This window comes from Bolinopsis microptera, chromosome 2, assembly GCF_026151205.1.
Source record: "Bolinopsis microptera isolate Bmic1 chromosome 2, MBARI_Bmic_1.0, whole genome shotgun sequence".
In the NCBI taxonomy this organism is placed as follows: domain Eukaryota; kingdom Metazoa; phylum Ctenophora; class Tentaculata; order Lobata; family Bolinopsidae; genus Bolinopsis; species Bolinopsis microptera.
Window position 1 is genome coordinate 8,895,738 of NC_087073.1, and position 18,265 is coordinate 8,914,002.

The 18,265-nt window shown below is 38.1% G+C and overlaps 1 protein-coding gene across 1 annotated transcript in view; it reads right to left on the reverse strand.

The window, feature by feature from the left end:
* Positions 1 to 6,598: 6,598 nt before the first annotated feature.
* Positions 6,599 to 18,265, reverse strand: part of LOC134811081 (protein FAM184A-like) — a 42,919-nt gene continuing 31,252 nt past the window's right edge. The window contains exon 9 of the mRNA XM_063817796.1: positions 6,599 to 7,349. Within this exon, the coding sequence (XP_063673866.1) occupies positions 7,242 to 7,349 (108 nt within the window). The 3' untranslated portion in view covers positions 6,599 to 7,241. The remainder of the gene's footprint in view (positions 7,350 to 18,265) is intronic.

The window sequence follows — 18,265 nt, forward strand, 5'->3', positions numbered from 1 at the left end:
ACAATTAAAATTGTATAGTGCTCAATTTGTAAATGACTAGTTGATCTTTGCTATTGGAAGTTTGTCAAGGACTGGCAGCTAGCGGGGCAAGGAATGCACGGGCTTAGGGGCTTTTGTGCACACCAGAACACTAGCTCGGTAGATTTTTGGAAACTAGAAGGACTGAAAACTAAAATTGTTTTTGATGGAGGCTGAGGCATGTTTTTGAGAGGGACGGTATAATAGCTTGTGGTAACAACTGGCCTTTACTTTAATAGGATGAAGTTTTAGTTTTAGGACAGGAAGAAGGCATTAATAAGATTTGCTCTTTGTTTAAAAGGCAGAATATAAGCAATGTTGGTTATAATATGTATCAATATCTAGATCTTCGTTTATCAATTTTCACTAAATGGGTTTAAAATTTTAATAGGGAGGGAAATTCATCAACTTTATTAAGTACCTATCAAAAATAAATCTTATATCAATGTAATATATTAAAAATCATAATCCTAAGTCTAATAATAAATCTGTTAAAAACACTTTCTCACTACACTGCGCTCACACACGTTAGTAAGACAAAGGAAAAGGCACACCCAGCTAATTTTCAATTTCAAGATAATCATTTTGGATGTGTGGACCCTAAGGTAGACTTAATGTCAAAATTTAGATGAAAAAATAGAATAAAAAATAGAATGAAAAATTTATATGAAAAAATAGTCATGTAAAATAGTCATTTGAAATAGTCATGCAAAATTTCAGCTCTGATACGCTAAAATATCAAGTTAATCTTAAACAATCGACAATCTAATATGAATCCTCCCAATCCTCCCAGCCATATTAACTGGTGAACGGTGTAAATATAGAGCGGTATTTTAAAATGTAGCATTCAAAATTTTATGGATTCAAGTTGGCTCCTTTAGTCTAGATTCATTTAGAAAATTCTCGAAGTTCGAGTAATACAGTATTCTCAGGGTTTGGCGCTTAAGGAAGCTTCACATCCGAGACCGATTTCCACGAATCAATTTAATATTGTAGCTACAAGTCAACAACAGTGCAAGTGGGAAGGAAGTGAATCTAGCCATTGCTACTATATCAGGGGAACTCGTGTGTTCTAGGCTTAAGCAAGCTTCACATCCTAGATCATCTAGAGTACAGTGCAGACAACCCCCTCCATTATACATCCCTATCCCGCTTTAAGTCCGAAGTTTATCATTGTTTATTGTCTAATATTGTATCTAACCTGGCAGAAGCAAGCTTCAGATCCAAAGTCAGGCCAAAACTATCGACACAAGGTCGAAGCCATTTTCAGAGTAGTGAATCGTTCATCATGCTGACGAGAGTTAAATCTTGGATCTCAATTTAACGAGCTGCTATGAAGCATGATTTGGAGATGTCTGTGGGCTAGCCTATATAGTTCTTTTAAAAAATATTTCCTTGCGTTTCAAATAAATTAAAGAATTCTCAGAAATTTTTTATTTAATTTCAAAATTTGCAATTGCATATTCATCCGGTAATTATTCTAATGGATACGCTAAGCATTTCAAACTAATCTTGACCTGGGAGAAGAGCTGACCAGTGACAAGTCGGCCGCAAAGCGGCCGAAAAATAAATAGCCTTTTTTTCTTCCCAAACTGGATTCCTAGTCATATTTAAAATTTATTCCACTGGGTACCTCTGTGATCACATCTTTCTCTGGGTGCAAAATGAATATTTTATATATTATATAGGTTTATTAGTTTTATAGAAATCTAAAAGTTCTATAGAAATTTATTATATATAATAGTAGAGGCTCTTACGGGCATTGTCTGCTCGATACGCTAGGGACCCCAGATACACCCTACTAGACGTATTTTTGACCGTAGAATCGATTAAAAGTGGTTTAAAGATGATTGGACTGACTTTTTGGGGGTAAAATTGCAAAAAACCGATTTTTGGGCAAAAAATAGGCCAAAAAACCATGTTTTTTGATATTTTGAACAAGTTAATTTTGTTGGCATGTCGGCAAAACTTGCATGGAGATAGCTAAAACACAGCCACACAAGATGATATAAAAATTTGAAAAATCCCTCTATTTTTTTGGGGGTAAAAATCCAAAAAAGTGGTAAAAATTTTGACTTTTTTGCTTGAAGTTTGAATAAGTTTTTGCAGTTGTATTACATCAACCCAAAAATAGTCACATCGTTTTTGCCTAAATTTTTCCTTTACCCACTTCATATACTTTATCGAAGTTTGAATATTGTCACTCCGCAAGCGTTTTTGCCAAATTTTCGACGCGCACTACGCGCAAAAGCATTTTATTTAGTTGTTATCAATTGGCACCTGCGCGTTCATCATAAATTTCAAACAGCTATAACTCAGCGAGATTATGTCCGTTCTAGCTCATATTTTCACACCAAATAGAAAATAATGTGATCTTATTCCTGACAAAATATGAATATAATTACTCTATTTGCCTTAGCGTAATAGACTGTCAAAGTTTAAAACGCGCATTGGTATAGCACGTGACTAATAAGGCCAAATTTATACTTCTTAACATATTATCGATCCTTAGGCATCATACTATTGTGTCCAATTAGCGGTTAGGTCTCTAAACTCGTAGCAGAAAACACGTCTTTTTGCCCGTAAGAGCCTCTACTATAAGGATTATAAACATTTTATTTGTGTGTTTTGTGTTATGCATTTGTATACCTATTTTAGAAGAGATTTTTATAGAATGTTAGAAGTGCAGTAGGGTCAGTTTCAGACGAATTAAGCATAAATGACATCATTGCCATGTCTGAAGTGGTTTGTAAATGGGCCATTGTTAGCCAGTGGCGTAACGTTGCCTGTTGGCGCCCCCTGCCGAAAAAAGCGCCCCCCTGTTGGCGCCCCCTCCCCTTTTGGTGCCCCTCCCTAAAATTGAACAAATTAGGTGATTTTAGAGAATACGCCGGTAAAATCTCTAAAAATGTGTGTATCTAGAGCAAAACGCGCAGTTTTGCTAGTACTTTAGTTAAGTTTTCGAAATTGTCCCACATTCAAACGACGATTTGGCGCCCCCCTAAGACGGCGCCCCCCTGCACAGCGGGGTCAGCAGGGCCTTTCGTTACGCCACTGTTGTTAGCCCCAAGCGTTTTGGTCCCTCATTCCTGCCACTCAGCATTGCCTACTGTAAAGTAGACATTTTTCTAAGATAATAGAGAAACTGACCTTGTCTCACTAAATTCAACCGCTTACCATAATAAAAATACTAACAACCAAATGAAGTTTTTTAAATAATTATATACAATCACCAAAAATATTTCCTCAAGTTTACTTCTAGCTAACTAATTCGTGGTTTAAGCTCTTATTTTATTTATGATTAAAGGAATGTAAAATAAAACTTTTCGTTTCATTGAAAAATTTTCGTTTCATTGAATTATCAAATTGCACACAGAAACAATGATCAGGCAATGATGAGGCAAAAGGTGTTACAGAGTGCAAAAATAACACTAGAAACAGTAATGAGTAAGGGTATTATTGAGCAATAATGACAGTCGTCGCTTCAGCGCTCGATTTTCATAGTACAGTGTAACTTGTCGAAAATATGCGCGGCGTACCTAAAATTTAAGTTTCATTTTAAAATAATTTGTTGCCCTGACTAAATCGCATACATTTAGTCGAACTTTTCTTTACAAGATTTATGGAAATCTTTGTTCGTGATATGATATGAGATCAAAGTACCAAACTTGAATTGGAGGACTTCGTAGCTTTGATGCACCGCGCAAACTAGCATTAGCAATCTTGCTTCGCATCGAAAATTGTTCGCATCGTCGATTGTTGCTTTGCTTCACAAAGCAACGATCTCGATGGGTTGACACCCTCAATCAAAAATTGAAGTGCGCACGATTGGATGACTTTGCCGCTTCAACGAGCCGCGCAAACTATTATTTTTACTTTGCATCGAACGAGATCGTTGTTTTGTTAATTCGCAGAACAACGGTCTGGAAGGGTTGATATCATCAAGCAATGCGCACGAAAAAGGGCGTCATCCCGCAAAATCTCCATTATGTCTATGATTATGAACATAAACAATAAATGTAATAGCCTGTAATCCCTTACTGGGCCGCGCCCAGCCTGTCATCAGTCATATTCCCGCCTAATCTCGATTTATGAACATGATAGCCTGAGGTCCCCAGGTAAGTGATCACCAAGTTGCTTTAACTTGACGGATGTTACTCGTCTAAATTTCTTCGAAGTAAGTAGCGCGCGCCGCTTTGTTCTCAAAGGCAAGTGCTACGAAGTAGTGCACGCCGGGCCAGACCATTAAAAATGGTCAAGCTCTAACTACAGAGCCCTCTCACTTGCAGTAGCGCGACCGCAGTACGCCTAGACTCATGGCTAGGTACTACTACTATTGGGACATAATTATACTACTGTACTATTAACGCGAACGTCGCGTCAAGCTTACCTGGTCCCAGCAGACCTTACCGGCTAGCGATATTACTACAGGGTGATCGCCTTTTCACAGCTTGTTGAACTCCGCGCGCGCTCGTTAGTTCATTGCATTTAATGCACGCTTCAATTATTCCAAAATGCAATTGTACACGTACCACGTGATACGATTCAGCCAATCAGAGAACAATAATCCGCAAAGTTAAAGCTGCGCAGTTTTATAAGGCCTAAAATATGACTTTTCGCGATAATTTAAAATCTACATTGTTTTGAATTTGGCTCCTGGGGAGCTAAATTTAGTTTTACAAGACGGACATTTTTCTTTTACTTCCGAAGTGAGGCCCCTAACGGTAAGGTTTCCTGGGGTATCTGCAGTCTAGAGTATAAATGATAAACATATATAGTTCTATTTATACTACTAGTACTACTACATACTACTAGTTTCGATGAATTGCCCGAAAGTTTACCACACATATATTATGTTGTTTCCTCACGTCGCGTCGTAATTCCAATACCTGATTTTTGTTATAATATCAGCTAGCCCCACGTTGTGGGCCAGCCGTGCACATGCACGTGTGCGCGGCCATATCGTGGCCTTCGCCACGAAATGACGTTGATGATCCAGACGGGAGTGGTGAGACAGAAATCAGCCACTTCAAACTTCGCGACTATTTCGCGACTATTTCGTCCGCGCCAATATCACGTGGCATTGTGGTGACTACTTTATGCTTTAGTTACTTGGAAAATCGTGCGTATCTGTTTTCCTCAATTAAAAGCTGAGCAATGTTATCACACTGTCACTTCTTTACTTTTACTTTTAGTATATAAATCATTTTTTGTGTTTACTTATTATTGCTAGCAAACCGCAAATTTTTTAATTACAGAAATGTCTTGGCCTGATTTGTTAATACTAACAGTAATCAATCGTTTTCTAATAAACACGCACAACTCAAAGGTCATTCTAGCCAATTAAACTGAAACCAATGTCGGTAGATGAAGATCACGATCAAAATGTGCAGCATTTCTAATCGGTGATTAGTACGACAATATGCAGTAAAATGTGAAATTTAGGCATTCATCATGATTGATCATGTAGTATTGAATATTGATGGGTTATTTCGAACAGTTTCCTGCTAATAGTCCTACTTTAACTATTTAATTTACAGCGTACCATTTTAACGTTTCCCTCTGTGGTCAAATTTCTAAATAAATTCGAAAATTTCAAACGTTTTTCATCATTTCGATACGATAGAGAATTAATTGTTAATTTGTTAAAATGATTCGCCGTAAATAATAGTACTACAGCAGCTGGGAATTTACTAAGATTTGAAATAGAAGTTTACAATGTACAATTTAATACCCGTCAATTCGTAAATTAGAACATAAAATTTAATAATAATATCAACTTAATTATAATACAACTTTATTACAACATACAAAGTGTACAGACGAAATCGTCATAAATCTTGCATCGAACAGGTAAAAATGTTGAAAAGAAATAAAATAAATCAACAAATTGTAATCGCTCAATCAAAACGTTATAGGCACTGAGATCACAATGTGTGACAAAATTAAAAACCAAAATTGGAACCCAAAATTGTATAATTATTACTCGATCACCGTCAATTGTATTATACTTATAACACAATTTGTTCAGTTTTTTGCAATTTTGACAGCAAGAATCTATTTCCATGATTCTAATGTATCGAGCAGATAATGCCTGTAATAGCCTCTACTAATACCATACTGAACATGTCTAGCAATGTCGATCTCCATAAATGCTTACGCTAGAGTAATTGCTACATATACGTTATGTGTAAAGTCGCTTACGGAGGCCAGGGGAGGGGTCTATAATACATAGTATATCGGCCAAAATATGGCTTCGTAATATCTAAATGATCCATTTTCAGATTCCGATTTTAAAATGAAGCTGTTTTGAGATAGTATGTATGCTAAGACTACAAGTACAATTAGAGTAACATAGGCCAATAATGAATAAATTTAGGAACCTCGATTTATTAATAGATCATCAAATTTTAATTTATTATCATTTTGCTGAAATTTGATTTTCATTGCTCAATAATGAGATACGTAATTGCAAATGTTCAAAAAATAAGGATAGCACTAATAGTAGTACTAATTGTTAAAAGTTTTGGCTGGAAGACTTTTGGGTTACAGTTATACTATTTACGGTAATGCGACAATTATAAAAATATGACAAATGAGCAGCAAATCTTTTTTTGTAACATTTCACGACGTTTGCTGAAACAAATGGACATGAAAATGTTGACATTTGACCACATAAACTTGCATGATTGAATTATTGTTGATCGTACCGGCACAGAACAGTTGGAAAAACGAAGAACAAAATCTAATCCGTGGTAAAAGCGGGAAACCAATTTCATTCACGGCTTTGGTAGTATTTTTTATTCGTCTCTTCTTGCTCTTTTTAGTAACTTTTTTCAGACCTTGCCCTACCCACCACCTCATCGTAGTAGGGTCGACGGAAATGGTGCATGCGAAGCCGTACAAGTAGCTTCATATCATCTCTTGTCGAAGAATAGTTCAAATCGGCTTTAAGAAGTTAAAATTCTGTATTTCGCATTTCAGCTTTGTGGTCCAGATACAAGTACTTTCAGCATTAATTTCAGAAAATTGTTCACTCAGCAAACATTGCGAAAAGTGTGATTGTGGGATGATTTTGATCGATCTCGGACTGTGCTGTTGAACTTAAAACTAAGTTGTAACATTAGATATAGTGTCAAACTTGTCAAAATAAGCGTTAAATAGTTTCAATCATAATCTTGCGCCCAGGGTCGATATTAAATGTTGTGAAACTTGCAAAGACGTCACATGTTCTTGGTAACACAGCCTGACAAGCTAGATCTGTCTGTTATGATACATTTCTGTTCCACAGCATCTGGTCTGAGTGGAAACATCGTCTTCTTTGTCACCGCCTGAATTGTAAAACATATAAACGAATGAAGTCCGAAATAAAGTCCGATATGGAAGTTAAATTAATTACTAAACATGAATGCCTTCGAGCGTTCATTTTAATGTCCGTTCACGCAATGTCCGGTTTAAACACAAACGATCTTGACGTAAATTTCGGAGTTAGAATTGGAATTATCTTGATGTCTTGCAAGCATAAGTTATAAATATCATGAAAGATAGGGAATGTCTTGATTTATTCTATCTCAAACCTAACCGTCACACTTGGTGCGCTAATTTTACCAGGATAACGAGAATGGGATACGCATGGTTTTCTTTGACCATTCCTGGAGTCTAATCTGCACGATCTTGCTCATTTCTCTACGATTAGTGCAATTACAATCTGCTTTGAAGTTTGGCTTTGATCATGCATAATTCCCAAAACTAAATTTGTCTTTATAGCAATTATGTGCACTTAAAAGAAGAATTTGTCTGGTACGAGAAGGGCAGTGAATCTTTTATAGGTGCTTACTGCTTCTAGTACATATTATCTAGTTTTATTTCATTCCAGCACGGTTGACGCGAGGCTTGGGTTTCGAGCAGGTTAACATTACACCATCAATAGAGTTAAATTCTTATTCCTGACTAGTCTTGGCGTTCTCCTAACAGTAACTGGGATAGATATTCTGGCGACGTTTTTCACTTTCAGAAAATTTGAGAGAAATTCTTGGCATCGTGCAAATGCAATGTACAGCACGAAGCATCTTCTGGTAGTTATTTGCTGCAGCCCTCCATCAGGATCCGTGGTAAGGGGCCTTCCAGCGGACAACTCCGGACAATTTGTTGTAAATGAAATGCGATAGATGGCATTGGCTCCTACTGGCAATAAAGAAATACATAGATTCGAATTGTAGAATAACATTTTGACATAAGCAACCAGCACATGTCAATCTCATGATGCCAAATGGACTTATCGGCAGATAACAAATTATGAATGCCACACTAGTCTCTGGTTTTTGTGGGGGCTGTCACTACCTTCATTCTACCATCAGATAGGTCTCCCAAAAAGTGTCGGCACGACCTTTATACTGAATTCGATCAGTCGAAAAACAATGAATTATGAATGTGTAAGTGTTGCACAATGAATTGATTCTGGCTATCATATTAATTTATTGGTGTTTTATTTGAAACAACATACTCTGAAGTTGATGAGTTCTGGTAATACCACATTCAATTTCCGGGATGGGGGAGGGTTACAATTATTTTCCGGAGGGGAGGACCGGAAGGACTATTGTTAACATCATCCGGCTGCAGATCTGGGATACTCCTGTTTATTGTTACTTGAATTCATGGAGTTACAGATACTTCGCAATGCATTTGTTACATTCTTTTGCCTTATCTACGACTCTTCTTCAATCGGAGATCCAGTTCTTCGGGAGTCGACTTGTTTGTTGTTTATGATCAGGTGCTTTCTAATCCTTGGATTTCATGTTTCTCATAGAAGGTATCTATCGACTTATTCCCGTAATTTGTGAGGTCTTTCTTTAGTTCTTTATTTACTAAAGTATTCCGCACTGAGGTGCGACATTGTTAAAACATAATATTTACATAGTTTGTATTACTATTGCAACATCGTATAGAAGGTAAGAATGCGATATTTTCGTAAGTGTTCTAAAGCACCTCATTCAAAACCCTGAGGAGCTGGTTGACAGTCGTGTACTGAGGTGAATATTTATCTAACAAAAGATTGCATTCAACAAATATCACGCTCAAACAAAACCTTAAAAAGTCCTGGTCCGCGTACTAATTAAAAGGCCACTCTTCATCTAATTTTAAAATTAGATGAATATTTCTCCGAATTTTTGATCTGTTCGGATTTCAAGTCATTAATCCTACTCATTGCCAATTTTCGGAGTTTCGTTTTATTGTCATGCCCTGAACGAAAGTGACAAAAGTGTCTTTAACCTGCGTCATGAGTACTCAGTACTGCAGTATGAGTCAGTTTGGCTGGAGAATTTTCGAGGTCTTTAGTACTTTCTGTAGTTTCGTTGCTTTCTCTTTTTCATGATGTGCACTGAGCACACAATTAAATACATCTCACTTTGCAGTTTAAGCAGTATTCGATAAGTTCTTATTGCTTTCAGGATTGTTTAAATATGCATCTATTCTGACTGAAGAAAGACAGACATTTTAAAGTCCCAATTGGTTTAAAATTCAGGTTTTTTTAATCCAAAGTTTCGTACCACTATAATTATCCCCGCCAAATTCACATCAACCGAATTACCACGAACTTTTAATGATGATACAGAACCAAATCCATCCTCTTTTGAGTTAAATACTTTTTATGATTCATGAATCGGAGGATGGTGGGAATTTATTACAATTATTTAGTGAAAAAGGCTTAAAGTAAAACGATGCCATAGAAATTAATCTGATCGTTTATATCTAGAAAATGAAGAATTGGAAATTGGGATTTCAACCGTCGTGAGTTGGTACGTGACACCTGTCGTTTAATGGGTTTACTCATGGTAAATACTGATGAATGAGGGATGAATATTTGATAATCTTTTGTCCATGGAGTCAACAAACCGAGTCAGGTTTGCTTATAGTTATACACGTGAGATATGTCACGTCTATTATGTTATATCATTGGCAGCCTTTATACTTCTGCTTTTGATTAATCTTGCTTATTAGCCGCGATCGAACAATGAGAAATTATCATATTTTGTAGTTGTGTGTACACTCATTACTCTATTACGTTTATATCCGTCATCAGTATCTTTATAAATTTTGAACTGGTAGTCTTGGATGTAACTTTATCTTTAATGTATCTCTGGATAGTTAGGTTAGTAAGAAATTCAAATGTCATACTAGGGAGCAACTAGCTTGCAGCTGAATACGATTTATACATGTATTTTGAAAGCTCCTGCTTAATAAACATTTCGTATCACTTATATGTTTTAAACAACCCCTCCTGGGAGCAACTGAATAATTCAACACAATTGTCAATAACCCTTACCTATCTAATATGGTACGGTTTAGGATAATTTGAATAATCTGACGATTTATCTGGTAAACGGGACAATACCACAAAACCATTTAGGAGCGATTATCATACGTCATGTCCCATAACCTTTATCTTAACTCTAATAACTCTATGTTGGAAAATTCAAAACGCTAGCCCTCTACTATGACCCCAACCCTAACCCTAACTCAATCCCTATAACTCCAGCATCTGATAAACCCCTAATGATAAATATTACTTACTTCCTTTTATGGCCATGTCACGTGATCAAGACAGTTTTTCGTGATAACTCGTCAGGGAAACATTTTTAACTCTAAGTCATGTAGGGTGATTCGGTATCAGCGTTAAAAAATACATCAAATTAAGTTGGAATCCTAAACTCTAACCTTTACCCTAGCGCTACACCTCACCATGACCCGAACCCTGACTCCACTGCGACTAGAGGTTCTGGGAGAACAACAGTAATGGAGCACAACCACCTGAGGCAGGACATCCGTTCTGTTGAGGAAAGTCATTTGATTTTGCTAGTTGAATTTATTAGTTGTTCGTAAGATTCTCAGAGGGCTTGTCATCCATATTTTCCTGGTACATTGTCGGCTTGATCAAATGGGACAGTGGCATTATCTCTGCAGTAAGGAAACTTTAAAATTTTCTCGTCGTAACAGCAAGGTCCCACACTTCAGCTGATTCAACAGCTGGACCTGGCAAGTGGGGCCTGGCACATGTCTCAAGGTTTGTTGATGTGCAGGGTTTTAAGCAGTGGTAAGCCCTTCCTGCCATCAACATGTTGCAGTACCATCCTTACTTAACTGTCAAATAAGTACAAGAGCGTTAGTCCACTGACTTACTCTTAGGATAACTTTGACACATTTATGTTGATAAGCGCTGGTGGTGCTTTCAATGGGTTCTCCCAGCATTTGAAATGACATAAACAAGCGCCACACTGGGTCACTGGGTCCTGATAAGTGGAAGTGTGCGTGAAACTGGTCATAGGCATGTCCCCTTATTCCCAGAAGAGATCAACTGAAGTATAAGATTTTTGTACCGGTTTTTCAGCTGGCGAAAATTCTGGAAGAGTCGTTGCGAGAGTGTTCTGTTTGAGATTTTTGGTTAGATGGAAGAGTTTTTCATTGTATATTTTCATCCCTTACCTCTATTATGTTACTTGAAGTGGGCCTGGATGTCTTATCTGCTAACCCCAAGCATTAAGCAATTATCGTCTTCGTGCTGGTGTAGCACACAAAGAAAGCAATGTTGATGCAAATTTGAGATGGCATCAGGATTTAATTATTATTATATAATGTATATATTTTAAAAACATATTTACGTTATATTTTCTACTATACTATTTTTTTCGCCATATAAAAACATATACATAATAATTTTGTAATATATTTTAATACTTTCAACACTACTATAATATAACGAATAATTCGAGTATTATTATGTAATGGGATGGAAATGCTTTAACCAGGTACCGCTAGTCCACACCCAGGCTCCATAATATGAAGGACTTGTTTTAATTCTGAATGAAAAGCTCGAATATTGGTATTGTCAATTGTTTTTGTGCTCGTCGTTGAGCAAATATTTATTTATCATATTGTTTATGATTATATCTACTGTATTTGTATATCATATCACATATTTATTTTTAAATCATCATATGTATCTATTTTTACATACATTTATTATTCTATTTATCTGTTATTTTATTATATCGCTAAATGCTGATTTAGTTACTATTATCAAGCCCAGCTGTACAAGGCAGGGAGTAAGGACGTCGTGTATATGTTTTGGCATATTTCTGATTACATGAGGATCCGAAAGTAACCAAAAGAACTGAAGTTTCCCATTTTATGTTAGTCACGTCTTTCGTCGATCCGTACCATGTTTTTTAGAAGCCGTGTTACGTTTTCCCAGAGCTCGACATTCGTTTACTTTGTTAAATTAAAATAAAAGAAAGAATTATCCGTGAATAGGACGTAAAGCAAGTTAATCGTTCGTCATAGGCATTTGACGCCATTCAATATCGACGACGAATGTGTTATCGCCACAAAGTGGCTCCAATGACTCAACATATCGGTGATATCTATGTACATATCAGAAGGATAATTTTCTGGTGATACAGAGGACCAAAAGTCAGTATACACTATACATACGTTGGGTATTATAACAAAGCCATGTTTCACATTTGAGACCTTTAACTTTGCGTTGCTACAAAACCGTGCTTTCTGCATGATTCCCATAGTACTGATCTAGTATCAACCCTATCACTTGATCCCACGCAATGAATGAAATATAACAATGCATTACAATTTGAATCGATCTAATCATTCGAAATATCTTTAAAAAACCGCAAAAATGGACGTTCGTTCGGAAAAAATGAAGGGCGTTATTATTTTACCTGATATATTCCTCGAATGAGCGATAATAGCAAGTCATACCAAAAAGAATTATTTCAATCGGGCACTCAACGACTGACAATATATACTAAATTTTGTCCCCCTTTACTTTTGCCGCTGGTCGGCATGTGTGAGAGATATTTAAGTTTTTGTCTGAGGAGGCGGACTTGAGATATAGACACGTGAGATATAGCCATCTGATCCACTGAGTGATGATACATTCTGCACTTAGACAATGCTACACCGACAAGCTCCTTTCATTAAAGATTAATTCTTTTATTCCCCCTGCTGGGTTTCGTATTTTGATACATGTATAATATTATATCATTATATGACTAACTCTTAGATTGTGATAAATCTTGCTTTGATCTTTGCCGTCGTTGCCGAGCGAACAATAAGAAACTATCGAGTGAGGTTGCCGTGCCGTGTAGACTATGTTGCGTTAATTAATCTTAGCTCTCTCTCGTCTCGGTTCTTAATAGGTTTTGCACTGCTAGTATTGTACGTATCAATATTTTTGTGTTTAGTAGCAATATTTACTCAACTGGTTACTCTCCCTAGTGTGGGATCCCAAACGACCGATCAACACGAAGGTTTGTTAATTCCGTTAGTAAAATGCGATTGTATCTTGCTTACTCCTTAGACTTAAGAGCGACCTGTTCTTATAATGGTCTCTGCTTTGTGAATGCTAGTATAACCAAGAATTCGGTTATCCAACTCGAAGTTTTTAGAGATAGAACAGTAATTTGAACTTCAGGACAAGCACAACATTATGTTTGCTGCACTAGATCATCTCTTTCTTTTTTAATAATAAAAGGAGTTATTCTTAAGAGTTAGATAAGAGAAGCATACTTTTGGCTTTCACTCGAAAAATAAAGAAAAATAGATTGATTCCAGCGATTAGGGTTTATCAGTATGCAATTTCTATTATACATTTTTAAACATATTTACATTAAATTGTATACCACCCTATTTTTTCATCATATGAAAACATATAGGTACATAATATTGGTAAAGTCATAGAAGAAGCTGACTTTTGACTCAGTCTGCATTAACAAAAATAAATACCAGTGTATTTTTTGGCAGGCCTGGACTTTACGAGAGCCCTGCCCTTATCTCATCCTGTTTTTTAATTATCTAGAGGAAGTAGGAGGAAATAGATGCTGGCACTAAATCACTTATCACAGATAAGTGCACTGTGCAGGGTCCCTAAGTCCACTCTGAGGAAGGAAATCCCTCTCTGAGCTCCACCAACTGGAGTAACTGGATCAGTGTTATCGGACTTGTCATTACTGAGATTCAATAGACCAACTCTTCCTTGAAATATCAAATGTTTGATAATCGGCTAATCGGAACTACGGTAGCACCACGATGATAACTTACGATCGCGATTAGGATTGTTCGCCCCGCGGTTCTGTTGATTCCCTTTGTAGTATAACTGTGCGCTGTTCTTCGTGTCTCGGTCTATAATAAGCCGAATAAGTAGTTACTCTAGCCAATATAAGTAGTAAACACATGTTAACAACAGTCTCCGTACTAAACCAGACGTTCATTATCACATCCATAATATGAAATTATAGGTATTAAATTGTTGCCTATTGATTACAAGTAACATTTTGTGATTTGTTACCTAATTGTAGCAAGTCATTGTGCACGGACCGGGCCTATTCATTTAATTGGAAATACAAATGAGCTCAAAACACAATAGAGCAGCATATAATGCCTCAGTTTGAATATTTGCCGATAGACGAGGTCTAATCTTCGTCAGCTCATTATTCACCGCACCCCACTAAGAATTGTCACTAGGCAAACAACCGTTTATCATGAAACTTCTGTAGTAATTTTGGATCGATTATAGGAAATTTTGGATCTACTAGGCGACTGGAACCTAATTCAAAGTGACGGTTCATACAGTTTAGAGATAAATTACGGCACCGTCAAATTGCTAAACGTAATTGAAAACACAAGTAGGGCACATGGTTTGAAGGGATGCAACAGGTTTGAATATATTGATCACCTTAATTTTTAATGGTCAACCACCCTGTTATTTACACCGACAACAAAACGTGTTGCCATGGAGATAAAGACAGCTACCAGACATGAAGCAGCCACCCAAATATTTAGCTATAACCTGTACAGTATATAAACAGTCCCCCTTACTCATGACTGACAGGACATTTGTCGTGCTGGTTCTACCATTTGCTTTACCCGGAGAGCAGTCAATAATCCCCTAGATGATGCGTGGACCTTGTAATAGCCCAATAATTACTTCAGGGATTCGTCCGTCTCTACAAGTACAAACCTGTGCCCCAAACAAATTCGATATCACAAAACATTAGCTGTGATATCTGATGACACTCTCACTCTATTCTGTGCTGCCCCGCTCCAAGCCGTCTGGAGGTACCCTCTAGCTGGTGGGGATGTCGGGTATGAGACCAGCACCCTCACACAACACGTGACCTGAGTTAGCACCTACTCAAATTTGAACACTGCCGAATTTGTCCGGCTTCATTCCTTGGCTCACAGAAAAGAGTGATAGCAGTGGCCGGACAAGTCCAGGCACCAGCAGCACGGCCGGGAGTCGAGCAATGCCGTGCCGGATGTTTCAAGCAGGGGTATGTTTCTATAAATTAGATCAGCTAGTTGTCCCGGCCAATGACAAAGGGGCAAGCTGTCACGTGTGTCTCCTTCGACCAGTTACATCACAATATTCTAGTTACAGTATGATGAGTTGTACTCACTTTTTGCCTGAGTCTTTGCTTGTCCGTAGTTGGCGGAGGAGCGATGACTCCTACCCAGGACATGACCAATGGTCCTGTGGATTTATCATCTGGTGAGGTGGCTAGCAGTTTAGCAGGCTCCACCAGTTTAGCAGCTCTCCAGCCGTCTGCATTCTGAAACAAAACCAAATTGTCAGTTCTGATCTATCTACTGAGGTCGCGTTCTTTTGTTTTGTGCACTAGTTAGTTAGTCTTCTAACTCTGTGATAATAACGTACGGTAACTATTTCTGTGTTACTTACCTCCTCAATCTATCTGCCTATCTTCTTACTACTGTGCCACATCAAATTATCAAAAATAGTTTCAGTTATAAAGAATGTGTAACATTTAACTGTGCCTCACGTATTTTGAAGCTGGGCTAGTCACTGCCCGGAGATTTAGGATCGTTAATGTAGACTCGTACTCTTTGTCCACCCGTTGCTCATGATATGAATCTGCAAAAACACACGTAGGTCAATAACTTTAGACTGGTCCAGAAAGAACGGACAGCGCTTTGTTACAAATGAAGTGTGCACAGTGCCTACATGCCGCGAAAAAAACAATGAATTCATATGAAGACAAAGGTTGAACTCTTTCTAGTTAAATTGGGTGTCCGTCTCTTCCGATATGAAGACACGTGATATTAGTGGTGGCATTCAGGAGGATCAATTTGGGTGGACGGGCTTTGGAATTCAAAAAGATTTGGAAGGCCTCAAGATATTAAAAGCTTTTTATAGATCTGAGGAAAGTTAATGCAATTTTGCTCCGATTCGCCCTTTTTTTCAAATGGTAGAGAATATATAAAATCATCATGTTTATCGGTAAAAAATTATCATTTGGCGGACAAATTATATTCAGTGCATCCGCGATCATCACAAACCCAAAAACTTAAGATCACAGATTTCATTCCAGATTTCCACCAAAAGTTACATGTGAATTGAAACCGAGGAGTTTGTTACACGAGGAATTTATTCTACAATATACAGTGCAAAAAAACTCTCATACGACCCTTTTTTGTAAAACCTTTAAGAATAACCTTACTTTAAGTAGAATCTAAGATAGAAATTGTGGTTTGGATCTCCGTCTCATGAATATATGGTTAGGTCATAGCAAGTTAGATGTTCAGGTAGACAAAATCTGACTTTGAGTATGATTTTGCCGTAGGTTGTTGATTAAGGATGGCCGGAAGGTAGGCGAAATGGCGTCTGGCCGAGAGTTAAGGGGGCGTGTTGGGTGCTGGTTTGTCCACGTGCTCAAGGGGGCGGGTTGCTCGCTGTGCGCTGCACGTGCTGACACACTAACATCCACGTGTACATCCGGCTCTGGATCCGCAGTTTAATTAGCGCAGGAGCTAATGCCGCATAGAGCAGTTGTCTAAGCAGGATAACTATAATGGTTCGGATAGTAGCTACGTGGCAGTGCAGTGGCTGACAACTCACAAGGGCATGTGATAGACCACTGCGCTGGCTGGCTTATGTCTCCGATTATACCACCGCCCAGTCAATATGTTTAGCTCAAAACCTAAAGCTTTAGTGGCTGAGGCAGATATTAAGCCAAGAGCTAGCAGCAGCCGAATGTCGATAAGCACATATTATTATGATAATGACAACATGAGGTCCCCCTGTCTGCTCGCTCTCAAACAGCTCTGACGCACCTGCGTACTGATTTTTCAGCCACATGCGATGAAAGCTATTTCTACGACTAGCTCAACAACAATTTAGATGTCGGTCTAAATTTTTTAGATCACACCAGATGACAAACGTAAATCTGAAATGCATTTTAAGCTGATCCTGAGCGTATTTTAAGAGACGGCATGTTTTTTAAATTGCTTTTTTTTGATATATGTCGAAATGGTGGCAATCAGGTTGTTAAGGACCCACGGAAGCCCATCAAATTGTCGCATGGGAACATAATAATTTGAAATTTGAGGGTGCTTAGCGCCATAATTCGCGGGAGTCGCACCTTTGGCACTGAAAGGTTTCTTTGTTTAACTATCATGTGGCGTATTATAATTGTAGTAGAAATAGACCGGGCAGACAAGGACCTGCTCCGATATGTACGGTAGATAAGATACACTAGACGTGTAATAGGTCCAGGTCCTGATAGAGGTCTAGATAAGGGGTCAGATCAGGGCCCAGCAAGCAGGATGACAATCAGCTGGAAGGTATGATGGAAGGCCATGTGACAGGGAAGTTACCCTGCCAAACCGGGAACTTTGCCCCCGCGCACCCCGGAGATTAGATTAACAATCCTCAGACTAAACAGCCAGTCTAGCGTCTGATTGGCGGCCCGGGTAACACGTGAGCAGCACGCTAAGTGCCATTGGCGGGGTATATTTAGTGTCAAGCGAGTTGGTGCGCGGTTTGCGCTGTTAGCACGTGATAGCAGGAGCAGCTTGGCATGTCATTTCCCCGCTCACACACCGTCTAACAGCCCGACCTACACGAGCACCGCGCCGCACGCAGCACCCCCCTCCCTACTGTAAACCGACTCCTGGGATCCCTCGCTCCACACTCCCGCTACTTCTCACGTCCACCAGTGGGCTAATATATCCGTCCATCACTTATATATCTCCTATCTAGTTTTGTTACTTTTACTCTGGCCTTGCCTTCGATCTTAGCACCTCACACCAGCTTTGTTCATTTATAAAGAACCGTCTCTCCTTTCAATATACAGTCTGCAGCCAGATCTATTGTCAAATATATTAATCAGTAACATGACAATGGACGCTATTACATAAAATGTATTAATTTATT